The following is a 27,882-nucleotide window of genomic DNA, read 5'->3' as shown; positions in this document are numbered from 1 at the left end:
GCGTCACTTCCGGCCGCCAGCACGGGGCAGCGGGAGCCCGTGCTGGTCGCGCGCAGGAGCGGGTCCGACGCCGCGGCCGCCGCCGGAGCCCTCGGAGGCCTCGGTAACGGCACTCCCTGCCCCCTCCCGCGCCTCGGGACAGGACAGGACAGGAGAGGAGAGGAGAGGAGAGGAGAGGAGAGGAGGGCTCGGGCGGGGCTCCCGGGGCGAGGGAGCTGCAGCCCGGCCGCCCCGCCCGCTCCCCGCGCTCTGGCGTCCCCGCGGGGCGGTGGTCCGGCCCGGCCGCGGGTGGCAGTGGGAGGGATGCGGGCGGACCCGCTGCCGGCCCGGGGTGCCTGTGCTGGGGGCCGCCTGGCCGCTGCCTCTGGCAGGCCCGGTGCTACCGCGGCGGGCGTCTCCGCTCTGCCGGTGGCAGGTAGCCGCCCCGGGAGGGCCGGGGCAGTCGGGGTCGGCGCTCCCGGCGAGCGGGAAGTGTTGGCTCTGCCCGCCCCGTGGCGGGAAGCGCGGCGGCCTTCTAGCTAATGTCTGCTAATGTCTCTAGCTTTCCCTTTTGGTTTAGCTGTGCTCTCTGCACGCAATGCCGGTGTATCGGTGGCGCATCCGGTGCGTTGAGGGGGGCTGGCGCCTGTGGGAAAGCCGTGGGGTTTGGTGGCCTCGCCGAGCTACAGCCGGTGCGGGCTGGAGGGGGAACCACAGCTCCCCTCCTTCCCCCCTTTCCTGTTTTGCAGAGCTGGGAGGTTATGGAGGTCTTCTGCCCCCTTTACGAATCTTGCTGGGCTGGCGTGTTTTGAAGAATTAATGTGATGCTGGCTTTGCTGCGCTCTAGCTCATGAACTTCTTCATGAAAAGCAGTAGGTTCTCATTACCCGTAGTTCTTACCAACAGTTGCGACCTGAAGTCCTGGCAAATGACCATAACTTCAGCTGTGCTTTCTGCAGCCATAATCGCCTAGTCTGACCCAAAATATCTTTTCTGCATATGTAAGGAAGCATTCTTCAAGTTCTTGGACTGGTCCCAGGCACTTGGTTTCTAGTGCCCTGTGCAGGGCAGGGTGTGCATATGCAGAGATAGGTAACAACAGGGAGGCCTATCTCGTGCAAGCTTCTGGGATTAGTGAGAACTTGTAGCTGTTGGAGTCTTTCAAATGCAACCAGTTTTATCTGGCCTGCTGGTCAGAAAAAACAGCTATGCAGCCGGTGAGGTACTATGCAGGAGTTTCTTCCTGAAGCACTGGCCTCAGTAGAACTGTGACTGAGGCTCCAACAATGAGGAAGAAAATTAGACTGAAAGGAGAATTGGGCTCGTTAGGGAAACCACGGCTGAGCTTTCTGCCTGGGTGATTGTGCCAGGCTTAATTGTTAGTTGAGGAAATGCAGTTGGGGCAGCTCCCGTGGTACTGCTTAGGTGACCTGGGTGAAGAAAATAATCGAGGAGGAAAGGGGCAATCTGCTCTCCCCACCGGTGTGTAGGGTGGCAAGTGGCTGCATGTTGTTCTGGCTTGGGAAGCAGATCTGGTGTCAAGATGAGACCTGCCTGAAAGTTGCCATCTGGCTGGCTTGCTGTGTTTGATGAGAATGCGAGGAGTTCACAGCCCTGGTACTGGTTCAGTTGTGATGAAAAGTCCTTAGACTTGGGCAGTTGGCAAAGGTCTCCCATGTGTGGTTTCTTTTCCTGTTGTCACTATTTTATTTGGCTTGTGTGTAAATGCATATGCTGGATTCCTGCCCTGACAGGAGAATGACTGTTTTGTATGGACACTGGCCATTGATGTGGCTTTTGTCCTTGACAGCTGATACTGGAGCCTGCTCAGTGCCTTTTGAGATGACTCTTCAGTCTTCTGTGGGTGTATTTTTAAGTTAGGTTCCCATGGGCATTCCTGTTTGTTGGTTTGTGCACGCTTTACTTCGTGTGAGAGAATGCTGTGCCTTTTCACTCAGAGGAGAATTGTCGTCTTGTGTGTGGCATGAGATGCGCTGGCTGTTGGTGGTGGACATTTGTGCATATGGGCCGAGAGGATGTTCTGCTCGGAGATGAAGGGCTCTCTCATCTTGGTTGGGTGAGGTAGCATCAACCTGCAGAAATGTTTTAAACCCATCTTTCTTCTTAATTTTGGAACTTGTCAAGGGTGAGAAGAAAGAAAGTTAAATTTATCAGTGCACCAAAAAACCAAGAGGCACAACGGATTTCTTAGGGCGTCAGTAAATCACTTCTGTATAGCCTGTCCCCATCTGGCTTTGTAGCTGTAGCCACATGAATATGCCATCACTGTGTAATAGTTCCTTTTGTATGTGCAGCTACACTTGTGCTTCCTTCTCGAGCTTTGCCTTGTGTTTCTTTGGCTTCACAGCAGCAGTAATACAACCAAAATGTATTTCCATTACACTGGCCTTTCTTTCCTTGCTGACTCGAGAGAAGGAATGGCACTAATATAGTTTGTTTTATGATTCCATGCTGTCTATCCTGATTATGCCAGTACTTCTCCTTGAGTCAAACCAAGGTGAAGCTTTCCAAATCCCCGTTTTCCCTGCAGATGGCAGGAGACCATTGCTTACTCTGTCCTTGGATCAAAATCACTAAGACCTGTCGGACAATTCAGCATGGTTTTTTTCCAGCCTAGCTATGATGGCACCTTACATTGCTGATTTTCAGAGTTCGTTTCCCAGATGGTTAGCTGGCAGTTCTTAGCACAGACACTATTTTAATTTAGATCTGCATTCTGATAAGTGAGTGGCAACATATCTTGGATACAAGCTACTCGCAGCTAGGTTCTTTACCCCAGTGTATCCCAGCTGCAAGAGCATCCTTAAAGCTGCTGGCAGCGTGTATGCTAGAGAGAAGTTGATTGTATGACAGCCGCTTCATCTCTGGTGGCCACCTGACTTGGTGTCTTGTTTACCACTTCACGTAGAGAGAATAAAACGAGGAGTTGCTGTGCTGATTGAAGGAGATAACCAATTCCCTGTGTCCAGCGAGCTCTGAAATTCTGCAACTCAGATCAAGAGACTCAGGCTTCAATTGACTTAAAACCCCCTGTAGTTGAAATGATGTGTCTTTCTCTTTTTATGCTTTCTAGAGGGAGGCTGTGTGACTTGTGGTATGCTTTACAGAAGGGAAAGAGGTATGGACTGAGGCAGAAATACCTTGGGTAGATGAACCCACGGTGCCAGTTTTGTGTTGATGTTTTTTCGGTGAAAGGAAGAGACTGGTTCTGTAAGATGGTAGAGGGAGATCTCATAGATTCCCAAACATTGATAAGTTTCTGTGAAATTCCTCAGCTGTGTGGGGAGGAGCCACACACCTTCCACATCGAGGCCAAGCTGGAGCAGAGTTTCAGCCACGCATTTGTAGCACAGACAAGTGGGTGTTAAGGACCATATGTTTCAATGACATCTTGGATATGTACTGTGAAAGGACTAAAATATCAAGGAAATTGCTAGGTCTGTGATTCTTAATGCACAGAGATATGAGTTTAGAAACCTGAAGCGTCATCTAGGAGGAGGATGAAAACTTGTGCCCTGGGGGCTGCAACATTGTTCGCTCAAGCAGAGGAAAGAAGAAAATAGCTGAATGGGTGGGATTTTCCTTGAGATGTGGAGGAGGAAAAGACAGCGAGAGTCTGGCTGCTTCTGCAGTGCAAAGAGCTCTGCATGGACTTACCTGTTGGTTTTCATATGAGTTAGAAAGCTTAGTGGAAGTGTGCAAAGGCAGCCAGATCTGTGTGATTATTGGGATAGAGGGAAATAGGAGACATCTGAAGAGGAAGGTGGATGAAGGGGGAGTAAGGAGGAGGTGGCAGCTGAGGCGGTGGTATATCGGGCTGGATGAGCACATCACTTACATCCCCAGAAGAGGTGACTCTCTTTACAGACAGCTGCTGTGGTGAGCCTGGGTCTGTTCATTTCATTCTCACTCCTTTACATAATCTGTGTTCTGAATGAGTAGATACTGACTGTGTAGGCTCTGTGGCTTTTCTTCTGGCATATGTCCTGGTTTTTGTGGGCTGCATTAATCCTTGCTGTTAGATTTTAATTTTTTTATCTCAATTCTGACAGTAAACTGTAATTTATTGGATAGTGCTGCTGAAACTGAAATGCCTTATGAGGATACTGGTTTCCTGAACGCCTAAAACAACAGCAGCAAAAAAAATATCTAGTTTGCTTTGGGGTCCAAGAACTTTCAAAGATTTTTTTTTTTTTTAAGGCTTGACTATAAATAGCCCTCTAGATCTGGGCAAGATCAGTTTAAGAATAGCACATGGCATTTTGTGGGGTGTGAAGGCTTGAAGTGGTACCTGATCCTTAGCACTCCTCATGAATAGCACGCAGGTTCTTGGCTGCTCCGTGAAACCCATGAGCCCGATGAAACCTATGGAGGCAGGATGTGTTTTGTTCCATCTTCAACCTGCTAGTTTGAATTGAGATTGTGACAGGTGGAGGTTGAGGATATGGTGAAGCCTAGCACCTCATCAACAGCAATATCTTTATAGCACCGCTCCTATGTATTTGATGTCTAGTGATACTCTTGCATCTTACACCTCTCACATGTTTCTACTTGTGAGATTTGTCTACACCAATGGAGAGATCTAACTTTTCTCTCTGCTTTTCTTCCTTTTCTAGGGAAGCTAGCAAACAACAAGCTACAGGGAGCAGCATTGTAGGACCACCCTTTTCAACAAAGAGGTAGAAATTGCTGTGCTCAGGTCCTCACCTTTCAGCGGCAACTCTGTGATGCAAGTTCCAGGAGTTTCTCTTTCTGTGATAATCTTCTCTATGGCCTCTTCTTGCTGACCTTTGCCCCAGTGCTGGGCACAAAAAGGAAGGATGCTGAACAACGGGTACCCCCCTTTTGGCTTTTAGAACATGGGCACTTGTGTAAAGGTATGTGATTGCTCTTTGGTTGGAGGAATGGAATATCTGTAGAGGCCAGCAAAGGGGATTTGCTGGGCTGGAAAGTCATGGCTATTGTTGGGGGGAAATACCTCATTTAAGCTTTCTGCATGCTGATGTCCGCTGCTGCTGCTGCTGAGATGACTGATGAATAACTCCCCTTTTGTTTTTGTTTAAAAAAAAAAAAGAAAAAGCAGCTTGAATGCACAATGTAGCTTCTCACTAACTGAATGGTGACATGGCAAGCTATATTGTATGAATTAGTGTATGCCAAATTGTTTGTCTAATTGTCACACACGTTCCTTGCTGCTGCTCTTGTTCCATCTGTCAGCTATGTCTTGTCAACCAAACAGCATGTTGTTGTTCTGGGTGTGGTCCTTTTACTACATGTTTGTTTAGCACTCCCCTCAGTGAGAACTTGATTCTAGATTGGTGTCTCTAAAAATTGCTGTAATCTTAATAGTGTACAAAACGAAGGTTTTAGCTTGTGTGTTGATCAGTGAGAGTTTCAGCAGAGAGGGTCCACTTTGCAGAATTGAGTAGGAAAATACTGATGGACTGTTTTCCAGTTGCATTCGTACTTTCCGTAGTAGAGTTACAGGGCAAAAAATGGATTCAGCTCTGCCCTAGAAGGATTTTGTTTGTTCTGAACAAATGGGGATGGTCTTGTCCACAACACTTTTATTCCATAGCTTTTTCTTCCAAGATTGCTGGTTGAGGATCAGCTTCTGTCCATTTTGCTGGTGGCTCTGTGATGTGCTTTCATGGCAGACTAGAAGTTAACTTTGTGACTTGCAGAAGCAAGTAGGTGTGAGAGTTTAGATGGGTGGCTTTTGGCCGCTGCTGTCAAACTTGGTGATCCTGCAAAAAGTAGCTCCTTCTTGCAGTACCCAGAGCCCGCTCTCACTGGTTTCTGAGGATAATATGTTGTTCTTCCTTTAGATCCCTGAATCTGAATGGGAACCTGTGATGGAGTGAGAACTGTTCCTTGTAGCATGCTGTGCTGTTTGCATATTTCACAGTCCTACAGAATAATGCTTTAGGGGTGTCCTTGGAGAGGAAGATAGATGATCCATAGGTGTTTGTCTGAGGAATCGTAGATTAACTTTAGGCCAGTGTGTGTGAGGAAGGGTCATTGGACTGGACTTGGCCTATTTTGTGTTCTAGATGCAGCTGTGATCCTCGGCTGTGTGTCTCACCGAAGGGACCTGATGTTTTACATTATTGGTAAGTGAAGGAAAGGCTGCCACTCTATTTGTTGACCTCTCCATAGGCTTTAGAAGGGTTTCTTGAAAGCCTCTGCTTTCATGTTGGTTCAGAGTCTACCTAACAAACATGAAGTTACTGTCACCCTGCACTGTGCCCTCCACCTGGCAGACTTGCCTCTCCACCATTCTTTTTGTTCCTAAAGTCCTTCCATTGACCTCATTCCTAAGCCATCCCCTTACTTTTTCTTTCAAGAACTAGTGCAGGGTTGTTGCCTCTGTGATGCTTCTTAATCCAGTCTTCATGTGATGTGCAGGGGTTGTGTAGTTATATGACTGTTTCCTTTAAAGGAATCTCTGTAGTTCTAATTTGCAACTCAAAAGGAATTCCATGCTTCTGTTGGGATGTCTGCTAGCCATACTTGAGACTCTGTACCACCTTTACTGATTTTCTCTGTTTGCCGTCATTTGCAGAGTTTTAAGGGACTTGTTATTCTCTAACCTTGCTTGTAGCATAACACAAACCATAAATGTTCTCACAATAGCTTCTGCCTTAAACACTTAATTTGCAGTTGAATAGAATGTCATTAATAAAAGGCATCTTGGGCTGATGCAGAGGGAATTTTGGTGCCTGACTCAGCTATGCTGCTGCAACCACCCTCTGTTCTCTCCTTGCTGCAGGTGGGATCACGGTATCTGTGGTAGCTTTCTTCTTCACCATTAAGTTCCTCTTTGAGCTTGCCGCACGTATAGTCAGCTTCCTTCAGCATGAGGACCGGGAACGCCGAGGGGAGCGAACTATTTATGACTACGTGCGAGGCAACTACCTGGATCCCCGGTCCTGCAAAATCTCCTGGGATTGGAAGGACCCCTATGAGGTGGGCCATAGCATGGCCTTCCGAGTGCATGTAAGGGAATATTTCTGTTTCCATGCAGCTTTCGGGGCAGGAACAGAGGTCTGAGTTAGGGATGGGCTCTTCAAATGTTTTTTGTTGGGGCCAAGCTGGATGTAACTTAGGAATAGGAGAGCTATCTGTTTATGTCTTCTGCCCCCTGTAACTGTGTTGCAGAACTCTGTAAGTGCATATCTGAGGTTTGCACTCCTTAAAATCTTATTTCCCTCTCTTTAGAATCCTCTGAAGAGCCGGAGGAGACCAGGCTTGTCCTGTCTACTGCTTCCTTTACTGGGAAGTGAGTGGGCTGAGCCTTGCCATCAGCAGACTTGGTGCTATCTTTTGGTTGTGCAGCGGAAGTTGGGAGCGTGGGAGTGGGCATTTTACCAAACCAAGAGCTGTAAACCTTCATGGCTGCTCCCTGTTCCTCCAAAATTGAGTGTTATTCTGTCTGACCTGGAAAAGCCTGCCAAGGACTCTTGTTTCCCTCCAATCCCAAAAGGCCGGGTCTAGGGGAATGAGACAAGTATACAAATAAGATGGGTGAGGGGCCTGAACACTGAGAATTTGGAGCTATGTGGAGAAAGTTTGAACAGGTTTTGCTGGGCTTATGTGCCCACCTTTCTGCCCCACCTTCCCCACCCAGAAGGGTATCAAAATAAGAAGAAAGGTTCAGCTAGGTTGCCGTACCCATCCCTCTCGGGAAGGCGAGGAAAAGCCTTCTGCCTGAGGGTGAGTGAGGAGTTCTAACTCCAGGGCAGGCAGTGAAAAAGAGCTGAGGGGAAAGGGACTTGTTCTGTTCCTGCAATTTAAATGTATTCCCTTCACCTTACTGACTCTCACTTGTGGCAGCTCCAGCAGTGTGCCCTTCCACTTCATGCTTGTCTCCCATTTGCTTAGCCCTTTATTCATCAAGACTAGCTGTTGCATGCACTGGTTTCTCTGACTGACAGTCAAGATACATTCTACTTCAGGCCCCACGCCCTCCCTTATTTAGAAACAGGGAATAATAGTAACCTTTTGCTGACTGCAGGCTGATTGCAGATGGCAGGCAGGATCTGGCCCATAAGCTACTGGCTCTTGAAGAGCCATGCACATAGGGTTTCAAGGTGTAATTCTTTCCTTATAAGGAAGTACTGGTCGAGGTATGTTACCTTCTGAAATTGTCCAGCAGATCGGTGATTGAGCTGCCTGTGATTTTATCTAACACGTTGTTTTCATGCTGATGCTTCTTATCAGTACAGACTGGGTCAGCTCCTTAGGTCAGCATCATCTCCACACTGTTTTCTATAACAAATTGGTGAGAGGTTTTACAGAGCTTAGCTGTACAAATGGACAAGATCCTCTTGTTTCTCTGAAAGGATGTGGCTTTGCTTTTTACCTTTTCGTAGTGGGTTCTCTTGGTTTCTGTTCTGGTATTGTACTAACAGTGCAGAGAAGAAATGCCTAGAGGCATGTTCTTTTCAGGGCACTCATTTGAACCCCAGCACAAAAGAGAATGAGGTTGTTCAATGCCCACTTGAGCCCTGTTCGCCTGGGAGAACACAGCCTGTGTGACAGAGCTGGCTGTTAATTTTTTTTCCTTTGCTGATCTGGGGTTCTTGCCCTTGTTTCCCCAAGGCGACTTGCTTTCTCTTCCTCTGTGCGCTGCATATTTTTGCTGACCTGGACTTCTTCATTTCCCATGCAGTTATTCTATAAAAATGGGCAACCCTTCCCTGCTCACCGGCCTGTGGGGCTGCGAGTTCACATCTGTCATGTGGAGCTAGCAATTGATATTCCTGTAACCCAGGAAGTTCTTCAGGAGCCTAATTCCAATGTGGTGAAAGTGGCCTTCACTGTGCGCAGGGCTGGAAGATACGAGATCACTGTAAAACTCGGTGGCTTGAATGTGGCCTACAGCCCCTACTACAAGGTGTTCCAGCCAGGTAAGGTCTAAGTGGCCCTGTAATGATTCAAATTAGATTTGGGGGTATTGGAGGCAGTTAGGTAAATGTGTTTCCAGCTAAAATAGGTAGGTGACAGGAAAAGGGTTACCCTTCACCATTCTCCTGTTGCTACGTATAGATCCTAGCAATAGACCCATGACTAAAACATACTTGTGACTACCAGTATGTGGCAAAATAGAAACTGCCTTACAGAATAAGTCATTAGTGCTGCTTAAACTCCCTAACCATGTGTGTTGTGTTCTCCATTTTGTAGCAAATTCTTCATGATCCATCTAGTAGTCAGAGAATGCCTTTTGTGAAAGTATTGAGTTACTTGTATCCGAATTGGAAATGCTGTCATGATTTGACTCTTTTCCTGTTTTGAATACCCTACTCTCTTCCTTTAAGCTCCTGGAGCACTTGCTACCTTTGATTATACACTTCTTTAAAAACATTTCCTTTTTATCCATTTTAAATTTGTTTCCTTTACTTTTGTTTTTTGACCCAATTGCATCTTTTCTATTTCAGGTACATGTTCATTGAAAGTACCCTTCCATTGCATTGTGAATAGATACAAAGCTTGCTAAGTTACGCCTTCAGAAAGAGGAAGCTCAGATTTAACTCAGATACCCTCCAGGCTAAAGTTTGTTTGGCAAGCTGAATTTGCAGGTTTCCTTAGATGTCAGCCAACTTATACTTTATATCTGCAGTGGGAGCAAGTTCTTGAAGGTTAGAATGGAGGAAAGAACATTCTTTAGAGGGCTAGCAACTGGGTTTGCTTTATCGGTATTAAGTTTCTGACCCAAGGCAAACCCTGTGCACCACACCATGTATTTCAGAGCTCACATGTTTTGGTTTTCGAATGTAGGGGTATAGAATGTGTTTAGATTTGATCAATTTTCAAGGGTATTGTGCCCCTAGTTGCTTTTCCTTTGCTCTTTGTAGCTTCACCTTGGAATTTGTTTGACTCTGAACTGTTGTTGTCTGCTTCAGGGATGGTGGTTCCCTCCAAAACCAAAATCGTCTGCCATTTCTCCACTCTGGTGCTGACCTGTGGGCAGCAGCACACTCTGCAGATAGTTCCCAGAGATGAGTATGACAATCCCACCAGCAATTCTGTGTCCCTGATAGATGAGCACAATTACAGCCTCTCCATCCATGAGGTGAGTGCAAACCCATCCCTTGCTGCTTCACTTCAGGTGAAGAGAGCCCCCTTTATTAATTTGTTTTCTGTTTAGCTGGGTCCTCAAGAAGAAGAGAGCTCTGATGTTGTGTTTGAGAAGTCTGTGGTGTCCAATCGGCAGACTTGCGAAGTGTTCTTCCGACTCACCTTGCACTGTCGGGGGTGTTTCCATGCCTGCATCTCCTACCAGAACCAGCCCATAAGCAATGGTGATTTTGACATCATTGTTTTAAGTGGTGAGTCAAGAGCTACTCAGTATTCATTCTCCAGGTGTCCTGTTACAAGATGCTTTGCACATTCGTGTAGCAGAGCTAAATGTGGCTTCCCTGCAGGCTAGCCCTGCTTAATTGCTCAAGGAATGCCTATTCATTTAAAAATGCTAAGGTAAATGAATTTGCTGCTGACAAGAAGATCTCTGAAAGCTGGTACTCTTTGTTCCATCAGCAGATAAAGCACATGTGTTTTTTCACCTATCTCAGGAGGTTTACCTCTGAAATTAGGCAGTTTTTATTGCTTGCTAGTACTTGTCATCTGAGCCAAGTGAGACAGTCATGTATTGTATGTTAAGCTATATGGATGAAGAACACTACATGTAACGTATGTGCTTTTTTACAATTTTATAATTCCTGGTTTCTTCAGGAGTGAGCCAGTCTGCAGTGTGGCTGTCACGTGCCTATGCCTTCAGGCTGGTGCTCTGAGACAGAGGTTCTGTATGCCTTTACTTTTTTTCTTGAACCAGTCACTGTCTGAAGCCAGGACAGACAAACTGCTGTCTTGAAACCTTTTCATCCTACTCGTGGGTTCTCTTTATCAGAGTTTCACTTGACCAGGTTTTCCTTTGGATGTGTAGCCTTTTCCTTAAAATCATAGTAACTAATTTGGTGCTGGTCTGTTGTTTCTTTACTTTTTGATTCTGGTCTCGGTTAAGATTTACACAACTCTTTTGTATCTATTTCCCTCAGAGAATGAGAAGAACATTGTAGAACGCAATGTGTCCACCTCAGGTGTCAGTATTTACTTTGAAGCTTACCTTTACGATGCTCCTAGTTATACCAACACTCAGTGGCAACTTCCACCAACGCACCTGAGCTCCTCCCAGCGCCGTCCTTCTACTGCAACTGAGGATGAAGATGAAGATTCTCCCTCTGACAGCCAAACCCCTGAGAAAGTGAAGAAACCTAAAAAAGTGTACTGCTATGTGTCACCTAAGGTAGATATTACAAAGTTACCACTCTTGAGTGCATGTTTAAAGTATACTGCAACTGAAGAGCTTCCTTGTGCCCTGTATCTTAGCTCCAGATTTAGGTGCCTCAGATTTGGTTAAAAAAGGTTTGCCTAAGGCTAGACAGCAAATGTGGAGCTCATGACTGAGAATAATGTTAAAATACTTCTTGAAGTTTTAGGACTCCATGTGTCTTTCTAGGTCTGATCCAAAGCCTACTGGGAATTTTCTCACTGATTGTTCAATAGATACTCTGTTTGCCTTTCCTTTGCTCTGGTCAGGTCAGACCTGCAATTCCCTTTCTCAGTTTATGATACCTGTAGATCAGAACTTAGAGGAGGACACTTCGGAGATTTTGTGTCTTTGCCCTGTTTCTTGAATGTTTCAGGGAAAAGAAAAGGAAAAAAAAAAGGTCAGAGAACAAAGGGTAAACGTATGAGTAGAAGAAACAGCATTCAAGCAAGTCAAGAGAAACTGAGGATTCTCTTATAGTGAGAATATGTTAACAGAAACTATTACCCCTTATTATTGCATTCAGGGAAACTAGAAAGAAAATTCCACTAAATCTACTGATAAATTTGAATTCACTTTGACAATATCCACCTGAGGGTGTTAAGAGAGCTGGCTGACATCGTTGCAAGGCTGCTCTCTGTAATCTTTGAGAAGTCGTGGAGATTGGGGAACATCCCAGAAGAGTGGAAGAAGGCTAATGTCACACCCATCTACAAGAAGGGCTTAAAGGAGGATCCAGGAAATTATAGGCCCATCAGTCTTACTTCAGTTCCTGGGAAGGTTATGGAATGAATCCTTCTGGGGGCTATCACAAGTCAAGTGGAGCATGTGATTTGGAAAAGCCAGCACGGATTCACCAAGGGCAAATCGTGCTTGACAAACCTGATTGCCTTCTACGACAAAGTAAGCTGCTTGATTGATGTGGGGCAATCAGTGGACATTATCTACCTGGATTTCTTCAAGGCTTTCAGTAAGGTTTCCCACAGCCTTCTCCTAGAGAAACTGATGCGTTATGGTCTAGACAAGTGATCTGTGCGGTGGGTGGGGAACTGTCTGACAGGCCGCACACAGAGGGTGGTGGTAAATAGCTCCTTTTCAAACTGGCAGTCTGTTACAAGTGGGGTCCCCCAGGCATCGATATTGGGCCCAACGCTGTTTAATATCTTCATAAGTGATCTGGATGATGGGATCAAGTGTACCCTGATGAAGTTTGCCGATGATACCAAACAGAGTGGGGAAGTGGACGCTTCGGAAGAGAGAGCCACCCTGCAGGAAGACCTGGATAGGCTTGGAAGAGTGGGCTAACAAGAACCTAACAAAGACAAATGTAAGGTCTTGCACCTGTGAAAACATAATCCAGGAGTGCAGCACAGGTTGGGATCTACCTGGCTGGGGAGCAGCTCTGTGGAAAGGGACCTGGGAAAGGGTGGACAACAAGCTCAATATGAGCAAACAGTGTGCTGCTGTGGCAAAGAAAGCAACAGGATACTGCATTGCATCAACAAGGGCATGACCAGCAGAGATAAAGAAGTCGTTATCCTACTTGGCACTTGTCAGGCCACACCTGGAATACTGTGTTCAGTTTTGGTCCCTGCTACACAAAAAAGATGCGGACAGGCTGGAGACGATCCAGAGAAGGGCCACAAAGATGATAAAAGGACTGGGAAGCCTGCCATAGGAGGAAAGGCTGAGAGAACTGGGTTTGTTCAGCCTTGAGAAAAGAAGGCTTAGGGGACACCTTATCACCATGTTACAGTATTTAAGGGGTTGCTACAAAGAAGATGGAGACTCCCTTTTTACAAGGAGTCACATGGAAAAGATGAAGGGTAGTAGGTACAAGTTACTCCTGGGGAGATTCCAATTGGACACAAGAGGAAAATTTTTCACAAAGAGAACAATCAGCCATTGGAATAATCTCCCCAGGGAAGTGGTGCATTCCCCAACATTGGACAGTTCTAAGATTCGACTGGACAGGGTGCTGGGCCATCTTGTCTAGACTGTGCTTTTGCCAGGAAAGGTTGGATCAGATGATCCTTGAGGTCCCTTCCAACCTGGTATTCTATGATTCTGTGATTAACCTACTGATCTGAATGCATTCTGAAAAATGCAGCGATAAATATCAAAGTGAAAGACTAATCCAGGAATTGCTTTCCTGACAAAGAAAGAAAGAGGGCCGTGAACCAATTATAGGATGAAGGGTGTTGCTAGAGATTTCTGTCTCTGCTGCATGTGGGTCTAAGAACTGACTTTGGGAATGAGTGCTGGGTCCTCCTGAGCTCAGCATCATTTCATCCTTGGCGTATTGTTCTGGGCTTTTGTACTCTTTTCTATTACATTACCTGGTAAAGGAGATCACCAGAAGTGGGTACTGTTGCAGGTTCCCTTTAGGTGCCGAAGTTGTTAATGCAATTCTGATGCTTGCATAATCATATCCCTGGATATCTCTATATATATCTAGAGCATCTGTCCTGTACAGTAGATAGGTGTTACTATGCTGTTATTTCTTTAAGGGGTTGCTGTTCATATTTGCTTTGTTTCTGGAGAAATGCTGCTCGTCATTTTTTCCAGTCATTGCAGCTAGAACAGGCTTGTGCAGGAAATGGTTTTGTGTTTTGTCTAAAGATGCTAAAATTTCATCTTAGCTTGCTCTCCAGAAGGCGACAGTTCCACAGTTAGTAGTTATTTGTTCTGGCAGAAATACACTGAGAAGAAATTTCTGCAGATCTCCCGGATTTAGCAATTGCAAGTACTTTTTAAAAGTTGTTTGAAATGGTTTTGAAAATTAAGGAGTAGTAGCAATAGTTCTGTTAGGCAGTGTGACTTTTTCCAAAACCTTTTTGTCAATGCATTACAATCTTGTCCTGAATTCAGCCTCTCAAGTGTACTTAACATTACCTTCCACTTAGAGTGGTGATGTTCTACTGAACACAGTGGCTTACTGCTGTAAAATCTGTGTCGTGCTGGTATCCCACATGCGTCATAAATGCATGCAGTAAAGTCTTACTGACAAGCTGCTTACAGTTCTGTCCAGCTTTAAAGGTTTTTATGTATTGTGCCAGAGGAAGATGTCACCAAATGTTGCAGAAACCTGTCCGTGGGGTTGGAGGGAGGTCTGGCCTTATGGATCTGTCTTGTGCCTCGTGTTTCAGGGACAACCCTTGACAGAAGTGTGACCTTTAACGTTTTCTTTTCCTTGTGGTTACTCAGCAATTCTCAGTGAAAGAATTCTACCTGAAGATCATTCCATGGCGCCTTTTCACCTTTAGAGTGTGTCCTGGCACAAAGGTGAGCCTCTTTCTGTGTAGCTGTCACTGCACCTCCGTGTTATTAGCTTGTGGTCCTTGTGAATAACGGTCTGATTTTCGCTTTTGGAGAGAAGGGCTGCCACCCACAGAGCAACATTTTGTTGCGTAAAAATCAGACGTTGGAATTCCCTCTCAGTGCCTAAATTCTGCTAATATTTATGAATAGGAGCCTGTTGTATCACTCCTTCCTGCCTTTTGTCCCAATCGTAGGCAAAAATCTTGATTTCTTTTGCATTTCTCTTGTTTATTTTCCTCATAACCTTGCTAAAGTGCTGTGATTGTGTCCACTGAAGTCCTTAGGCTAGGGTGTGAGGTTTGAAGCAGCCTCCTAACTGGAGTCTGGCTGCTTGAAATAGTTATAATAGTTTTAATAGTTCCTGTTAACTGCATCTGCATGGGTGAGCAGAGAAAGTCTTAGAGAACAAGTGGTGTTGCTCTGTCTACTGAACATGCTGTGCCTTCTGCATGATGAGTTTACCCTTTCTTGCATCTTTTTGCTGCTAGTTTTCATACCTTGGTCCTGACCCTGTGCACAAATTACTGACACTGGTGGTGGATGATGGGATCCAACCCCCTGTGGAGCTAAGCTGCAAGGAGAGGAACATCTTGGCAGCCACTTTCATTCGCTCTCTGCATAAAAACATAGGTAAAGGGGCAGTGAGGTGGGTACAGTAGTCAGGAAGTTAGCACTTGTGTCTGCTAGTTTCCCTTGGGAATGAAGATTGTCAGCACTGAATGACCTGTGATGAGAACTCTGATTTCTGGAGTCTCATGGTCTGTTCCTGTTGGTGCTTCCAATGAATGGATTTTATGATGCCAGCTGTTTCTTTTCAGTTTGGCTTTTCTGTCAGGCTCTTTGAAAGTGCACCTGTGAGTATGTGAATGTCAGCAAGACTAACTGCAAACTGCCTTTAGAGTTCTGTTTCCAAATTTTGCTGTAGTAAACTCATCCTTGGGCTGTAAAGCTGACCTGTGCAGTTAGTCTTAGGAATGCCTTATAGATGTTTGAGGTGTTGACAGCTTAGGCCTGACTGAAACTGTCACTATTCTCAGGAGGCTCGGAGACCTTCCAGGACAAAGTGAACTTCTTTCAGCGAGAGCTACGTCAGGTGCATATGAAAAGACCTCATTCGAAGGTCACGCTGAAGGTCAGCCGCCACTGTCTGCTGGAGTCGGTGAGTGTACAGGTCACTTCGCTTAAGCCCAATGCTTCCTCCATCTTTTTTCTTCTGCTCAGTGCCTAAATCCAAACTGGCATGTGCTAGGACAACCACGCTAAAAATGATTAGTCCTTCTGTTTCAAGACAGTTGCCAGTAGACAGCTTGAGACGGGAAAAAGAAAAAAGAAAAAAAAAATATCTCAGGGTAGCTCCTCTGCGTTCAGGTTTAGTATTGTGTGGGATGCTGTGTTCCTTCTCTACAGCCAATTCAGATCAGATCAATTTCTTAAGTAATTAGGAAAGTTCAGCTCTGATAAATTTTTAAGGAACTCGTCGCAGAGTAGGTCAGGCTGAGAGTGATGTCTAGGGTAAATGCATGCATAGCCTGTACAAGCAGGAAATCTGCTAGTGCTATTCTGTCCCCACTTTACATTGGAACCTGAGGCCCAGAGAGAGACTGTCTACCCGGACCAGATTTGGGAGCAGAACCCAGAGCTTTTGAGCCTTTACCTACTGTTTTCCTGGTACAGAGCCGTTCAGTGAGATAAGCTGTCAAGTCAGGTATTCCTGAGCTGCACACACGAAACTCTTGCATCAACAGGCTTCTAGTAGTGGTTCAGTGTGATAAAATGTTCTGTAGAGTCCTTGAGTTAAGTCTTCACTGATGCTGACCTGAGCTGATGTGTTTCTGAAATCAAATTTAAAAAAGAATCATTCATATAATACAGTTCTTAACTGACACTCTAAATACTGCGTACGCAGGGCAGGCAGTTATCCTGACTTAATGTTTCCACGTGTCTCATGACAGTAATGTTAAAAAGATGGAAAAGAACATTTCTAGGGAAAGGAGGAGTGGCTGGGATTTCCCTTGATTTAGAGTCATTAAATCTGTGTTTTGGAATATTTTCTGCACGTATGAGCTTGCAGTGTTTACAAGATTATGTTTTGCTTTATAGCTTGCTACAAAATAACTTCACTTCTAAACAGTATTTCCATGACACTTTTTTCCCCGATATTTGGGAAATTCCTGCACTGTCATGAGCACTGGTGTTACAGCCTAGTAAGACAAAATAAATTAAGTGCCATAATAATAACAAATGTAAGCTTTAGTGTCCAAGGTTGACAGGCACAATGAATGTGACCAATGTATTTAGCCCAGAGGTGTGACTAGCGTGATGCTCTAACCTATTTGAAGACAAGCTAAGCCAAAGCTATGACTTAGGGTTGCTACTGTACCACTGAGGACTGCTGTGTAGCTTTTTAAATTTTCTTTAATTGGAATCCAGAATCGAGACACAGGAAGTTCTAGACACTTGAAATATTTCGTTACTTTTTTTGCATCGTGACTTGCTTTGAGTATGAACTCAGTGAACCCTTCAAGCTATTTTCTAATGCTCTCTGAAATGTTCCTTTTTTAAATGTAACTTGTGGGCTGACAGTGCTTTACAGAAATTGCTCCTTCCCACAGGCATTTTAATACTTTAAACAATACTGTACTGCAGCCTTGAGAGGGATACATCTGTGCTGTGCTAAGACCTCACACTGGTTTTAAGATGAGCTGTATTTGTGGATAATGTGTCTCATAACAGAAAATGAGAAATTGGCTTCTGTGGCTTTGGACAAATAAGAATTAGACCTTAGGAGTTCCTAATTCTCAGTTTTATACTTTAGAGTAGTAGACTGTTTCTTCTGTTTTGTGTTGCTTGAATTGCCCATCCACATGTGCAGGATTGCATATTGGTTATGGGGTGCCAAGCAGTAACAGCTGCTGCTATTTTCTTTTTTTTTTTCCAGTCTTTTAAAGCAACACGAAATTTTTCTGTTTCTGACTGGAGCAAAAACTTTGAAGTGATTTTTCAGGATGAAGAAGGTGAGTTATCCTGTGAATATATTTGAGGAGGAAGTGAAAGGAATGACAGTGGAGTAGTTTTAGTTGGAAATTCTGGTTTCTTGTAGTATGTCTATTCTTTGTGGCTTTCCAGCCCTTTCACTTTCTCACAGATGTTAGTGAATTATCCTGCTGGTGGTATTCTATCCCTACTTTACATAGGGACCTGAGGCCCAAATGAAAAATATTAGGACTACGTTTGGGAGCAGAACCTAGAGTTCTGGAGTCCCTGTCTACTGCTTTTTTGCTATGAAGCTGTTCACTGTGATGAGCTCTCATGTCAGGTAATACTGAACAGCATGTATGAAACTCTTGAATTGATGACCCATGGATGACCAAGCGTGTTTTATCTTGTAGCTCTGGACTGGGGAGGTCCACGCAGAGAGTGGTTTGAGCTCATCTGTAAGGCGTTATTTGATACCACCAATCAACTCTTTACCCGCTTTAGTGATAACAACCAGGCCTTGGTGAGTCTGCAGTTCCCATGCTGAATGCCCAGAACTGTGTGCATTGACATGCTGCTAGTTAAATAATGCTGCTGCTAAATTCATTAAGTGGTGTGCAACCTTACCCATTCTTTAGCTTGCCTGCAGTCACTTCCAGTGCCTTTCTCAAATCTTTGATTAATGATCTTAACCCATTGAAGTGTCAAAGAACTGCCTGGATGAACAGCAGAGGATGGCCAGTCAGCAGGGAAGGCTGGATTTCTGGGCAAGAGGAGGTGGCATCAGAGTGTCTAGAGGTTTTGTTGGGTCTGAATGTTTCGGGATCCGTTTCTGCTCTCATACAGCTTCTGGCCTGTGCATGTGAAACATTTTGTATTCTTCCTAGGCAGGCTTAGGGGTTTTATTTCTATTGCTTGGGTTTGAGGATATTACACTAAAGCTTCTGGGGCAGCCTGAGAAATGCAGTGACTTGAACTGGTCCCATACTTCCATTTGTTCTGGTCTTGTCTGGTACTTGGATGTTTCATTTTGCTTCCTCTTCGCAGGTTCATCCAAATCCAGGGCGTCCCACATACTTACGACTCAAAATGTATGAATTTGCAGGCCGCCTAGTAGGAAAGTGTCTTTATGAATCATCTCTGGGAGGTGCGTACAAACAACTGGTTCGAGCTCGCTTCACCCGATCCTTCCTGGCTCAGATTATAGGACTTCGTATGCATTACAAGGTAAAGCTTCCCAGCCTTGTCTGAAGCCTGTATTGGTCTGGGGAGAGATTGAACGTAGATGTAGTAGAAGCAGATCCAGAGTCCTGGTTAACAATGTATAGGGTTTTTTTTCTTCCCTTCATGTCCCTGCCTTCTTTTTCTTTCACACAGTATTTTGAAACAGATGACCCAGAGTTCTATAAATCCAAAGTTTGTTTTATACTGAACAATGATGTGAGTGAGATGGATCTGGTCTTTGCTGAAGAGAAGTATAGCAAAACAGGACAACTGGAGAAGGTGAGGGAGGCAGTTCCTGAAGGTGGGACAGTTTAACCCCTTCTGCCTGTAGCAGGGGAGGCAGAGAACTCTGTGTGCCCCAGAGAACTGAGCTTACTCTGGGCAGTAGCTCCTTGCTTGGTTTTATTCTGGTTGGGAGTTCAGGTTTGGGGAATGCTGCTGGTCACACTCATGTCAAGTGTTCTCCTGTTTTCAGGTGGTGGAACTGGTGACAGGAGGGGCTCAAGTACCAGTGACCAATGAAAACAAAATCTTGTATCTAAATCTGCTTGCGCAGTACAGGCTGGCTAATCAGGTTAGGGAGGAGGTGGATCACTTCCTGAAAGGTAACATGCTATCTGCTCCCTGCTTCTTTCTGCCTTTATGTCCCAGGGGATAGCACTTGCTGCTCCTCTTCCCTCTTCTCTTTCAGGTCTTAACGAGTTAGTTCCTGAGAACCTCCTGGCTATTTTTGATGAGAATGAGCTTGAGGTAATTGCTGCCTCCCTAAGCATCTCTATCCTTACTTCCCCTCTCTGACAAATGAAGTGCTTTCTGGATCTGGAATAAAGCCAAAATGTTTCTTCTCTAAGCATTTTAAACATTTTTAATTTGCACAGTAGCTGTTTCCTGGGCTCCTGACTTTCTGACTGCAGTCTCTTGCCTTTCAGTTGCTTATGTGTGGTACTGGAGATATCAGTGTCTGTGACTTCAAAGCACATGCTGTAGTGGTAGGAGGATCTTGGCACTTCCGTGAGAAGGTAAGTGAAAGGGTTTCTCCCTCCTGCTTGCTGAAACCAGTTATCCCAACTACAGCAGAAGACAACTTAAACTGAGAATAGATTTTTTGGCTGGAAATTAGGCTTCCAGAAGGACAAACTGGAAGACTTGGGGGTCAGGAGTAGGACTGCACGCATTATGAAATAATGTTTCCCCCTAGAGAAATCCTTCAGCCTGTCTGACTAGAGATGATGCTTAATCAGTTACCAGCAGGAAAAAATCAGCAGCAGTGGTCTTTCTAAGAAAATCCAACAAAGCACTAATTAAGAACAGTTCAGCAGGGAATCAGGAGGAATTGGTGGGAATTATTGCTACTGAAGACATTCATGGCGATATACTTCTCTCTAAGGGATGCTTGAAGATCATGGTTGCAGCCCACGTGGAGTGTTTGGAATTCAGTGCTGTGGTAAAGACTGCTGATGTGGTAGCCTAAATTTGTACCCTGTAATTGTTCCCATCCCTCCCTGCCTTTCCCTGTGGGAGGAGTATGGGAATGGTAGCAGCTTCATTTAGAATAATAACAAAAGCTGCCAAAACACCCAAGATGAAAAGAGATTGTGAGTAAAAGCTTCTAGCTGTAAATGCTGGGATGGTTCCACCTTCCTGCAAAAGTATTAGAGGATGTGAAAAAGCAAAAGATTAGCATAGTGCAAGAAGCAAATGAGCTTCTGCATTGTAAACCTACCTCATTGCCTATGCAGGTATTTCTGAAAATAAAATCTCTGTGGGGAGAGCAGAAGCCTTTCTGCCTTAAGGGGAAGGACTGGTGGGAGGTGGTAGCGTGGGACAACTCTTAACTGATAAGGAGAAACTATGTAATACTGGCCTCTGTGTCCCCCTGGTAAAACAAAAAAAATCTATTAGTAGAGCGTTTGCTTGCAAGGGCAGTTGACTGATCTTCTTGCAACTTGCTTATATGCTTATTTGATTTGCTTGGCTGACCTGGCTTTACCTTTCCTGTTTCCTTACAGGTCATGAGGTGGTTTTGGACCGTGGTCTCCAGTTTCACGCAGGAAGAGCTGGCCAGGCTCTTGCAGTTCACAACTGGCTCCTCCCAGCTGCCCCCAGGAGGGTTTGCTGCACTCTGTCCATCTTTCCAGATCATTGCGGCTCCAACTCACAGTACTTTGCCGACAGCCCACACTTGGCAAGTATCCTGGGGTGGTAGGACTTTCTGCATTGTGCTTTTGGGAATGACACCACCTAGTTGTGGTAGGCAAGCAGTGTATGACATGTAACGTGTGTGATGCTTGTGTCAACCCATCTAAAAGCAGCTGATGGGGATGGTCCCCTCTCAGATCTAGTCTGAATGGAATTTTTCTTTTGTTTTACAGTTTTAACCAGCTGTGCCTCCCTACTTATGACTCCTATGAAGAAGTGCACAAGATGCTGCAGCTAGCTATCAGCGAAGGTTGTGAGGGCTTTGGCATGCTGTGATTTCCCCTTTCCAGGAGACCACTTAGCCTCCTGGCTCTTCGTGGCAAGACCCAGGTTCAATCCTCTGCTTGTTCTCCTTTCCTTCACATGGGCAATGGAGGCAGAGCAAAGACTCCATGTAAAGGAATTTGTCATCCAGAAGATGTCACATGGCCTTTCCATATCCCAAATATGTCATCAAGAGCTCATCTTTTCCCTTTCCCTCATTCTCTCTTTGGTTCCGTGTGAAACAGCAAAAGGACTGTGGTGCATTCATCAAGGAGATATTGCACTTGATTTCCCTGCACCCTGTACACCCGTCCTTCTGTGAGAAGATGAAGTTCATAAGCAGAAGTTACAGTGAGGTGCAGGAGATCTACTGAGCTGCCGTTACCGTAGCTCTCTGGGAGGAAGAGGGAAGACCAGCATGGAGCTCTGCTGGAAACCTGGCTCATGGGAAGCCTTAGTAACTTTCCATGTCTTGGCTCAACTCCCCCAGTTATGCTCCCCGATAGCTCAGCTAACTCTGACTCATGAAGAGTATAGGGTTGTCCATCCTTTCAGCACCTGACCCAGAAGGGTTTCTGATTCTCCTTTTCCATCTTGCTCTGGATGCTGCTGTTGCCTGTGCCACACAGAAAAATGGGCAGTATCCACTGGAGGGAGTAACCCAATGGGGAGAACAATCTCATCAGAGCACAAGTGCTGGCCCTGACAGTGATTCTGTACTACCTCCGCCAGGGTCCAGCAGCAGAAGCATCCTTCTCCAGCAGTGGCTGGTAATGAGCCTCTGCAAATGAACTGGAAGAGGATTTTGTCCTCCATTGAATGTTTCTGACAGTTGACGTTGCACAGGAAGCTGTCCCATGCCCTTGCCTTCTTTTCCCTTCCTCAGGAGAGAGAGTATGGGCATGAGTGTGATCCCTCAATGCTGAGCACCAATGCCTATCCCACATTCACCTTCAGGGTATGTATGTTATGTAGTAACAGTGACAGGTCAGTAAGCAGCTACAGTGTGCACTGGGCTTGCGTTTGTTGTTGGGGTGATGGTACCAGGCAGAACATGGTAACTCCACCCCGGCATCCCACAGGGTCTTGGCTTCTACCTCTATCATGCAGCAGCCTGAGGCTTCTCTTTCTCTACTGCATTTCAGGCAGAGTTTCCAGAAGGGGTGCTGGTGCCTGGAGAGCAGCTGGCTTTCTGTCCTCCCAATCTTCCTACCTTCTTTCTTCAGCTCTCCTTTCCTCCTGTTCTATTCAGTGCTGCTGGCTTTCCAGCACAAAATGTTAACTAGAACTTCACTCAAGTGATCACTCAACAGCCTGCACTCACCATTGTCTGGCTTGTGGGGAGAGGAGTGGGCAGACCAGCATGAGAAGTAAGCTTAGGATTGGGGTGTGTTGTTGCTGGCAGTCCATTCAGCCCTTCTCAGGGAAATAAAGGGAAGGGGAATCTGGGAATCTTGATAAGTTCTTCAGTGAAGCAAAATTCAAGATCTTTAAGTTCTCAACAGTCCCTTAGTTCAGGTCAGGAGTCAAAGGCATGCAGGAGTCAAAGTGTGAGAAACCTGTATTGCTACTGCATGCAATGTAAGCTTTCACTGGTTTATGGAATTGCTGGATTTCTTCCAGAATGGAGTCTCAGACTGGCATCCCTGAGCTAATTTTAGAACAGCATATTAGATAAAAAGTTGCATCATCCTCTTCATCCCCCTTCTGCTGTCCTCAAGCTGATCTGGGCAGACTTCTGCACAGTATAGATATTTTAAGATAACTGTGTGTGCTTTTCCAGTATAGCTTAGTTGAATTGACTGGGAATTTAGCGGAAACATTCTACATCTAGAAAATGTTTTTAAGGCAGCATCTTAGCCATTCTTGGGCTGAGTGTGTTACTTCTGTACAGAAAAAAATAAGCCATTTTGGTGCCAAAAAGCATCCAGCTGAGCATTGAGACTACTCAGGGGGATTTCTTTGCCTTGTGAATTCATTCCCTCACTGGCACTGAGGTGCTGGGAGGCTGCCAGCTTGAGAGTTGCCGCTGTTGCGCTCTGACAGATCACTTTAGTAGTGGCTGTTCGCCCTTTTTTAATGCAGGCTCCATTCTGCAAGGTCCTGACCTCTTTTGGGTGGAGGGTATGGTATCATTTTATTTACACTGCAGATGACTTCCACGGTCAGTAGAGTTACAGCTCTTGTGCTCTCCATGCCACCACTTCACTGCTTTCTCCAGGGACCGAGAGGAGGTGGCAGTGCTCGGCTTAACTGCTGTTTGTTGGGAGGCATAGCTTGGTGCTGTTCCCACGTTGCAGCCTTCTCTTGCAGTCTTACCTGGTGAGGATGTTTCCAGCCTTGTAGCTATGGGCCAACTCTGCCAGTGACATCTTCCTCAGGAATCTTCTCCCTTCTTCTCTTGAGCTGGACTTTTTTTATTCTGAGGACAAAGTAGTTGGACATTGGGCAGTCTTCCTCTGCTGGAAAGACCTCCTAAATGCATGGCATTGCAGCCAGCACCCCACGCATCCCAGCAGCTGTGCAGATGCCAAGGACTTTCTTCTTAACACAAGTGCAGTCAGGACTGTGATGGGTGCTCTTAGTCAACTAAACCCATCCCCACTGTTTCCACAGGCCCCTAGCTGGTCCCATGTTTCTGAGATCCATCACAATGTTTCTAAACTTGTCTCTAGCTTTATACCCTTTTCCAGTGCAGTCACTTTTTAATGCTGCCCTTAACACTGGCAATGGGGATGTGCTTTGGTCACCTATACTATATATTACTTCTGGCAGAGGCTCGTTACTTTTCTTTTACCCTTTATTTATTCCCACTTAATAGAGGCCCTTCTGTAGAAATCTTTAGGATCCTGGTATCATCTCAGACAGGTTCCATGTTTCCTGAAGCTGCTTTGAGGTGCAGAGGTCCTGGCTTCAGCCTACACCTGCAGGCCATGTTGCATGTTTTTAGAAACCAGGAGCTGTGGATGATACAGGTCAAATCCTAGCTCCTTCTGGTGAATTTCTGGCAGAGTTCAGCCAAAATTTGGAAGCCTGTGGTTGTAGTAGCTGATTTTGTAAATAGTTTGTATAATAAATAAAGTATTTTAAAAATGCTGCCTTCTCAGCTCAGTATTCTTTTGGGACTGTACAGAGGGAATCAAACTGGTTAGTGCTGTCTGTGGTTGAGGGGCCTCTCCAGGTCTTTGGGTGTCTCGCAGAGGTCTGCTGCAGGGGGGAGAGGATGGTTCTCCACCTGCAGCCTTTCAGGATGCCTGGCTGAACCCAGGACCTGTAAGCTTCTGGGAAGAGGCAGGACTCTGGGCTGGGGCTCGCAAGCTACTGAGAGGTCTCTCTGCAGTAGGCTGGAAAATGGGCTGAAGCAGCTGGTAATGCCAGAAAGTATTTTAAGGACTCTTTTATGTAAATTAATAATGCAGTTGGTGCAATTACTTTTTCACCTCACTGTGTATTACCTGACTCTTTGGGATGCAGGTATTTGTGCAGCTTGTACTTCACTGTACTGTCAAGAGGGTTAGATGAAGCCAGGAGAAGAGGGGGCATTTGAGTCCTTTGCACCTTTTTAAGTTGTACAAAATGTTTTCAGATTGCACGGTGGAAACAATGTACCTGCAAGTGTCTGCTAACAAACAGCGGAGCAATTAGTAAGTTGACAGCTTGTTGCCTTCAGGGGCAGTGTCTAACTTCTGTGATTCTCTGAGCTTGAGCTGTTCCCAGCTCTGATGAAAAGCATTCAATTTATCACTGGTTTTCCTTGGAATTTTTTTTTGTAGCTTAAGGATTAAAATCACAACTTTAAAACTTGAGAAGATTCTTCAACATGATTCTGTGTCTATTAGCATTGCTGTAAGATGATGAACACACTGTTTCCTGGGCTATACAAAGATTTAGCCCATCTTCCCTGGGCTGTACAAAGATTTATCCCGTCTTCAGCCAGCATAGCACTGACTGGCTGTGTGTGTTCCACCATATAGCTAGGTAGATGTTCTCATGTATTATGAAACCAGCATCTAGCCTTGATTCTGGCTTTCAAGCCATGAGCACTAGTAAAGAAGAGAGTGAGCAGTGTATGTGAGTCTCAGGGACTGCAGCAATGCTCGCTGTAGCATTGTGCTGGGTCATGGTATTATTTAGAAGCTTTCTTATGGGGACAAAGTTGTCTTATGCTGGACTCGGAGGAGACAGAGGTTAGATAAAGCAGTGGTGAGCATTATGAAGAATCCAGAAACTGAAGTTCCACTGTCCCCTGGAAAATGCAGAGGTTGTGAGTCTAGAGCTGCTGGAGTTGGGGTCAGGGCACTAAAAGGTGGGTGACTTTGTCTGCAAACCTGGCATGAGCAAAATGCATGCACACAGCAAACCATGTGGATATATCTTTACATGCCATGACCAGTATTACTCATGGAGAGGGGCCAAGTTGAGGCTGGAGTTTTCAGAAACCCTGTCTTGTTTGGGTGTGAAGGAGAGAGCTCAGCTTGCTGGATTACTTTAGCATGGAGTAGGTTCTAAAGTTTCTGCCTCTCTTTGCAGGATGCGTGATATCATCTGGCTGCCCACATTGTCCGTCCTGATCACCAGGTTCTTGTGATGTCTTGGAGATGGAGTGGTGACAGTGACCTGTTGCTGACTCCGCAGCCTCCATTTATCCTGGCACCTGGCATGGACTTGGGGCTGGGAGAGAAATCGTGCCCATGCACTTCATACTGGAATCCTACATGCCCCAGCTTGTGTGTCCAGCAATAGCAAGGAGTTGCCTGATGTCTTAAGATCCTTGATTCCATACACGGCCACTTGATCTGAGATGTGCCAAGATGTGCTGCTCGGGAAACTGCATTTTTGTGCATTTGGTTCCTCTGATCACCTTTCTGTTTGCCTCAGTTGTAGAACTACAGAGAAGGAATTTCTTCAGATACCTGAATGAGAAAATGGGGAAATGATGCTTGATTTGGATAAGATTTCTTCTTGCTTTCATAGTATTATGGCTGAGTTGGTCAGTTGGACCAGGCTGTAACTCCTGGTTCCCATAGTGAATTACTATGTTTTGTATGGTTTTGGCTGTTCTGCTACCGTCTTGTATCTGACTGAGCTGGCACATGACAGCAGAAAGAGTTTGAACATGTGATTATGGGAACTATAAAAGGAAAACACTTACGGGAAACAGCAAAGTCCACCAGAACATCAGCCTGTCTTGGCTTCGGCCTTACGATGCAGAATCTGAGATTTTAGGATCTTCACCTTAAATTCTTTCCTTGTTTGTTTTTTTCATTGAATACGTGAGAAACCCTAATCTCTGCTCTCCAGAGCTTGAAACTTGATTGTAGAAGGGAGGTGTTACTGCATGAATGTGTTCATTTTTAGACATAATTTGCTATAACTTTTTTTGCAGTAAAATGAAACAGCTGTAGCTGAAGTTCACCCAAAATTCCTGATCAGTCTTTTCCAGCTACCCTTCTGCAGGGATGGCGTGCTACAAAGTGTGTTGAGGCGTGGGCAATTGCACACGGGGCTGGAAGTGGGGAGTGAGGCCCAGAGCCAAGCCTCTCAGCCTTGATATAAAGCTGCAATGAAGACAGACGAAGGAAGCGGAGCTCTTGCACCATATGAGAGATGGAGAAACTGGAATTGGCCTAAGGCTGCTCCAGAGTTTTCTCTGAGGCATGTGAAGGCCAGACTGAGTTTGGGTGGTTTTGGGGGGAGTGACTCTGCAGTGGCCAAAACCAAATTCTTCTCTCCCTCTTGAGGCAATTCTCTGATAAGCTGCAAGAAGTGTGTTGGCCTATACCCACCCCTTAATTTAGGGATTTATGCTAACATAATTCTGATGGCCTGTAAACTGATGCAATTTTCTGAGTAATCATAGAAATCTCATCTCTTACCAGAAGGAACAGCTGCTTGGGGCTCTCTTGTGTTTCAGTAGCTGAAGTGTGAGGTTGCCCCGAGATGAGATAGTGTTGCTTACGGCAGTGGGTGAAGAAACACAGGGAAATACAATTCTCTGCAGTCCTCTTGGAGGATGGTGGAACCAACTCCGGGGGTTCAGATTTGTCTGGGGAAGTGATTTGCTGTTACGAGACTAGCTCAGATTTGCAGAGGCCTCTGTTGCTGGTGTGGAACAGACTTGGACTCCTACTTAGGGGCAACTGGCAGCCCCTTCTCCCTTGCCTATGACTAGAGCAGTCAGCAGGGGTACGCAGCCTTCCCTCTCCTAGGCCTTTTCGTATTGGGAACAACATGCAATATACTGGTAGCAATTGTAGTCACTGTTGAAACTAAAAATTATAGTACAAAAATATTGCCTTGGTGTCTTCTAGTATGACATTGAACTGCTGGCTTTCTGCTTCATGTCCTCACCCATTGAGAGCAGCTCAGTAGGCTGCTGTCTCTTATGCTGACCAGTGTTGTCTGGTTTCCTTCTGCTCACTCTCTTCCTGTTCATCTGTCCTTTCTCTCCGTCTCATTCCCCATCCCAAAGAGCAGACAGTCTCTCTGTCCAGATGTTGTATAGCTCCTTGCACAATGGGGCCCTGTTTCAAGATGGGGGCTCCTAGTGCTACGCAGTATTGCTGTTA

At 45.5% G+C, this 27,882-nt stretch overlaps 1 protein-coding gene across 8 annotated transcripts; it reads left to right on the top strand.

The window, feature by feature from the left end:
• Nucleotides 1-27,571, top strand: AREL1 (apoptosis resistant E3 ubiquitin protein ligase 1). Of its 8 annotated transcripts, XR_012042892.1 has the most exons (22): nucleotides 1-103; nucleotides 4,617-4,877; nucleotides 6,054-6,113; nucleotides 6,773-6,999; nucleotides 8,675-8,912; nucleotides 9,906-10,075; nucleotides 10,151-10,331; nucleotides 11,058-11,305; nucleotides 14,537-14,614; nucleotides 15,139-15,280; nucleotides 15,688-15,809; nucleotides 17,589-17,664; nucleotides 18,040-18,149; nucleotides 18,674-18,853; nucleotides 19,004-19,129; nucleotides 19,326-19,455; nucleotides 19,542-19,600; nucleotides 19,780-19,869; nucleotides 20,238-20,294; nucleotides 20,860-21,035; nucleotides 21,223-22,271; nucleotides 25,844-27,571. XR_012042892.1 is itself a non-coding variant. In XM_072863636.1 (21 exons), exons 3-21 carry the CDS (start codon nucleotides 6,098-6,100, stop codon nucleotides 21,323-21,325), a joined length of 2,499 nt encoding a protein of 832 aa, XP_072719737.1. In that variant the 5' UTR covers nucleotides 1-103; nucleotides 4,617-4,877; nucleotides 6,054-6,097; the 3' UTR covers nucleotides 21,326-24,403. The 8 variants fall into 8 exon arrangements, 7 of the variants coding, with proteins under 7 accessions (XP_072719737.1, XP_072719733.1, XP_072719739.1 ...); XM_072863636.1 differs by lacking the exon at nucleotides 25,844-27,571 and having other exon boundaries at nucleotides 6,773-6,969; nucleotides 21,223-24,403; XM_072863632.1 differs by lacking the exon at nucleotides 25,844-27,571 and having other exon boundaries at nucleotides 21,223-24,403.
• Nucleotides 27,572-27,882: the final 311 nt, after the last annotated feature.

The sequence above is a fragment of the Ciconia boyciana genome, chromosome 6 (assembly GCF_034638445.1).
Source record: "Ciconia boyciana chromosome 6, ASM3463844v1, whole genome shotgun sequence".
NCBI lineage: Eukaryota > Metazoa > Chordata > Aves > Ciconiiformes > Ciconiidae > Ciconia > Ciconia boyciana.
The sequence above is the reverse complement of the archived record's forward strand: the minus strand, read 5'-3'. Positions and strand labels throughout refer to the sequence as shown.

What these genes read in the sequence shown, in the direction of transcription:
- AREL1 (XM_072863632.1), top strand. An exon ending in CTACAAGGTGTTCCAGCCAG is followed by an intron (nt 8,913 to 9,905) that starts GTAAGGTCTAAG and finishes TGTCTGCTTCAG; the next exon opens with GGATGGTGGTTCCCTCCAAA. An exon ending in GACTTCGTATGCATTACAAG is followed by an intron (nt 18,854 to 19,003) that starts GTAAAGCTTCCC and finishes TCTTTCACACAG; the next exon opens with TATTTTGAAACAGATGACCC.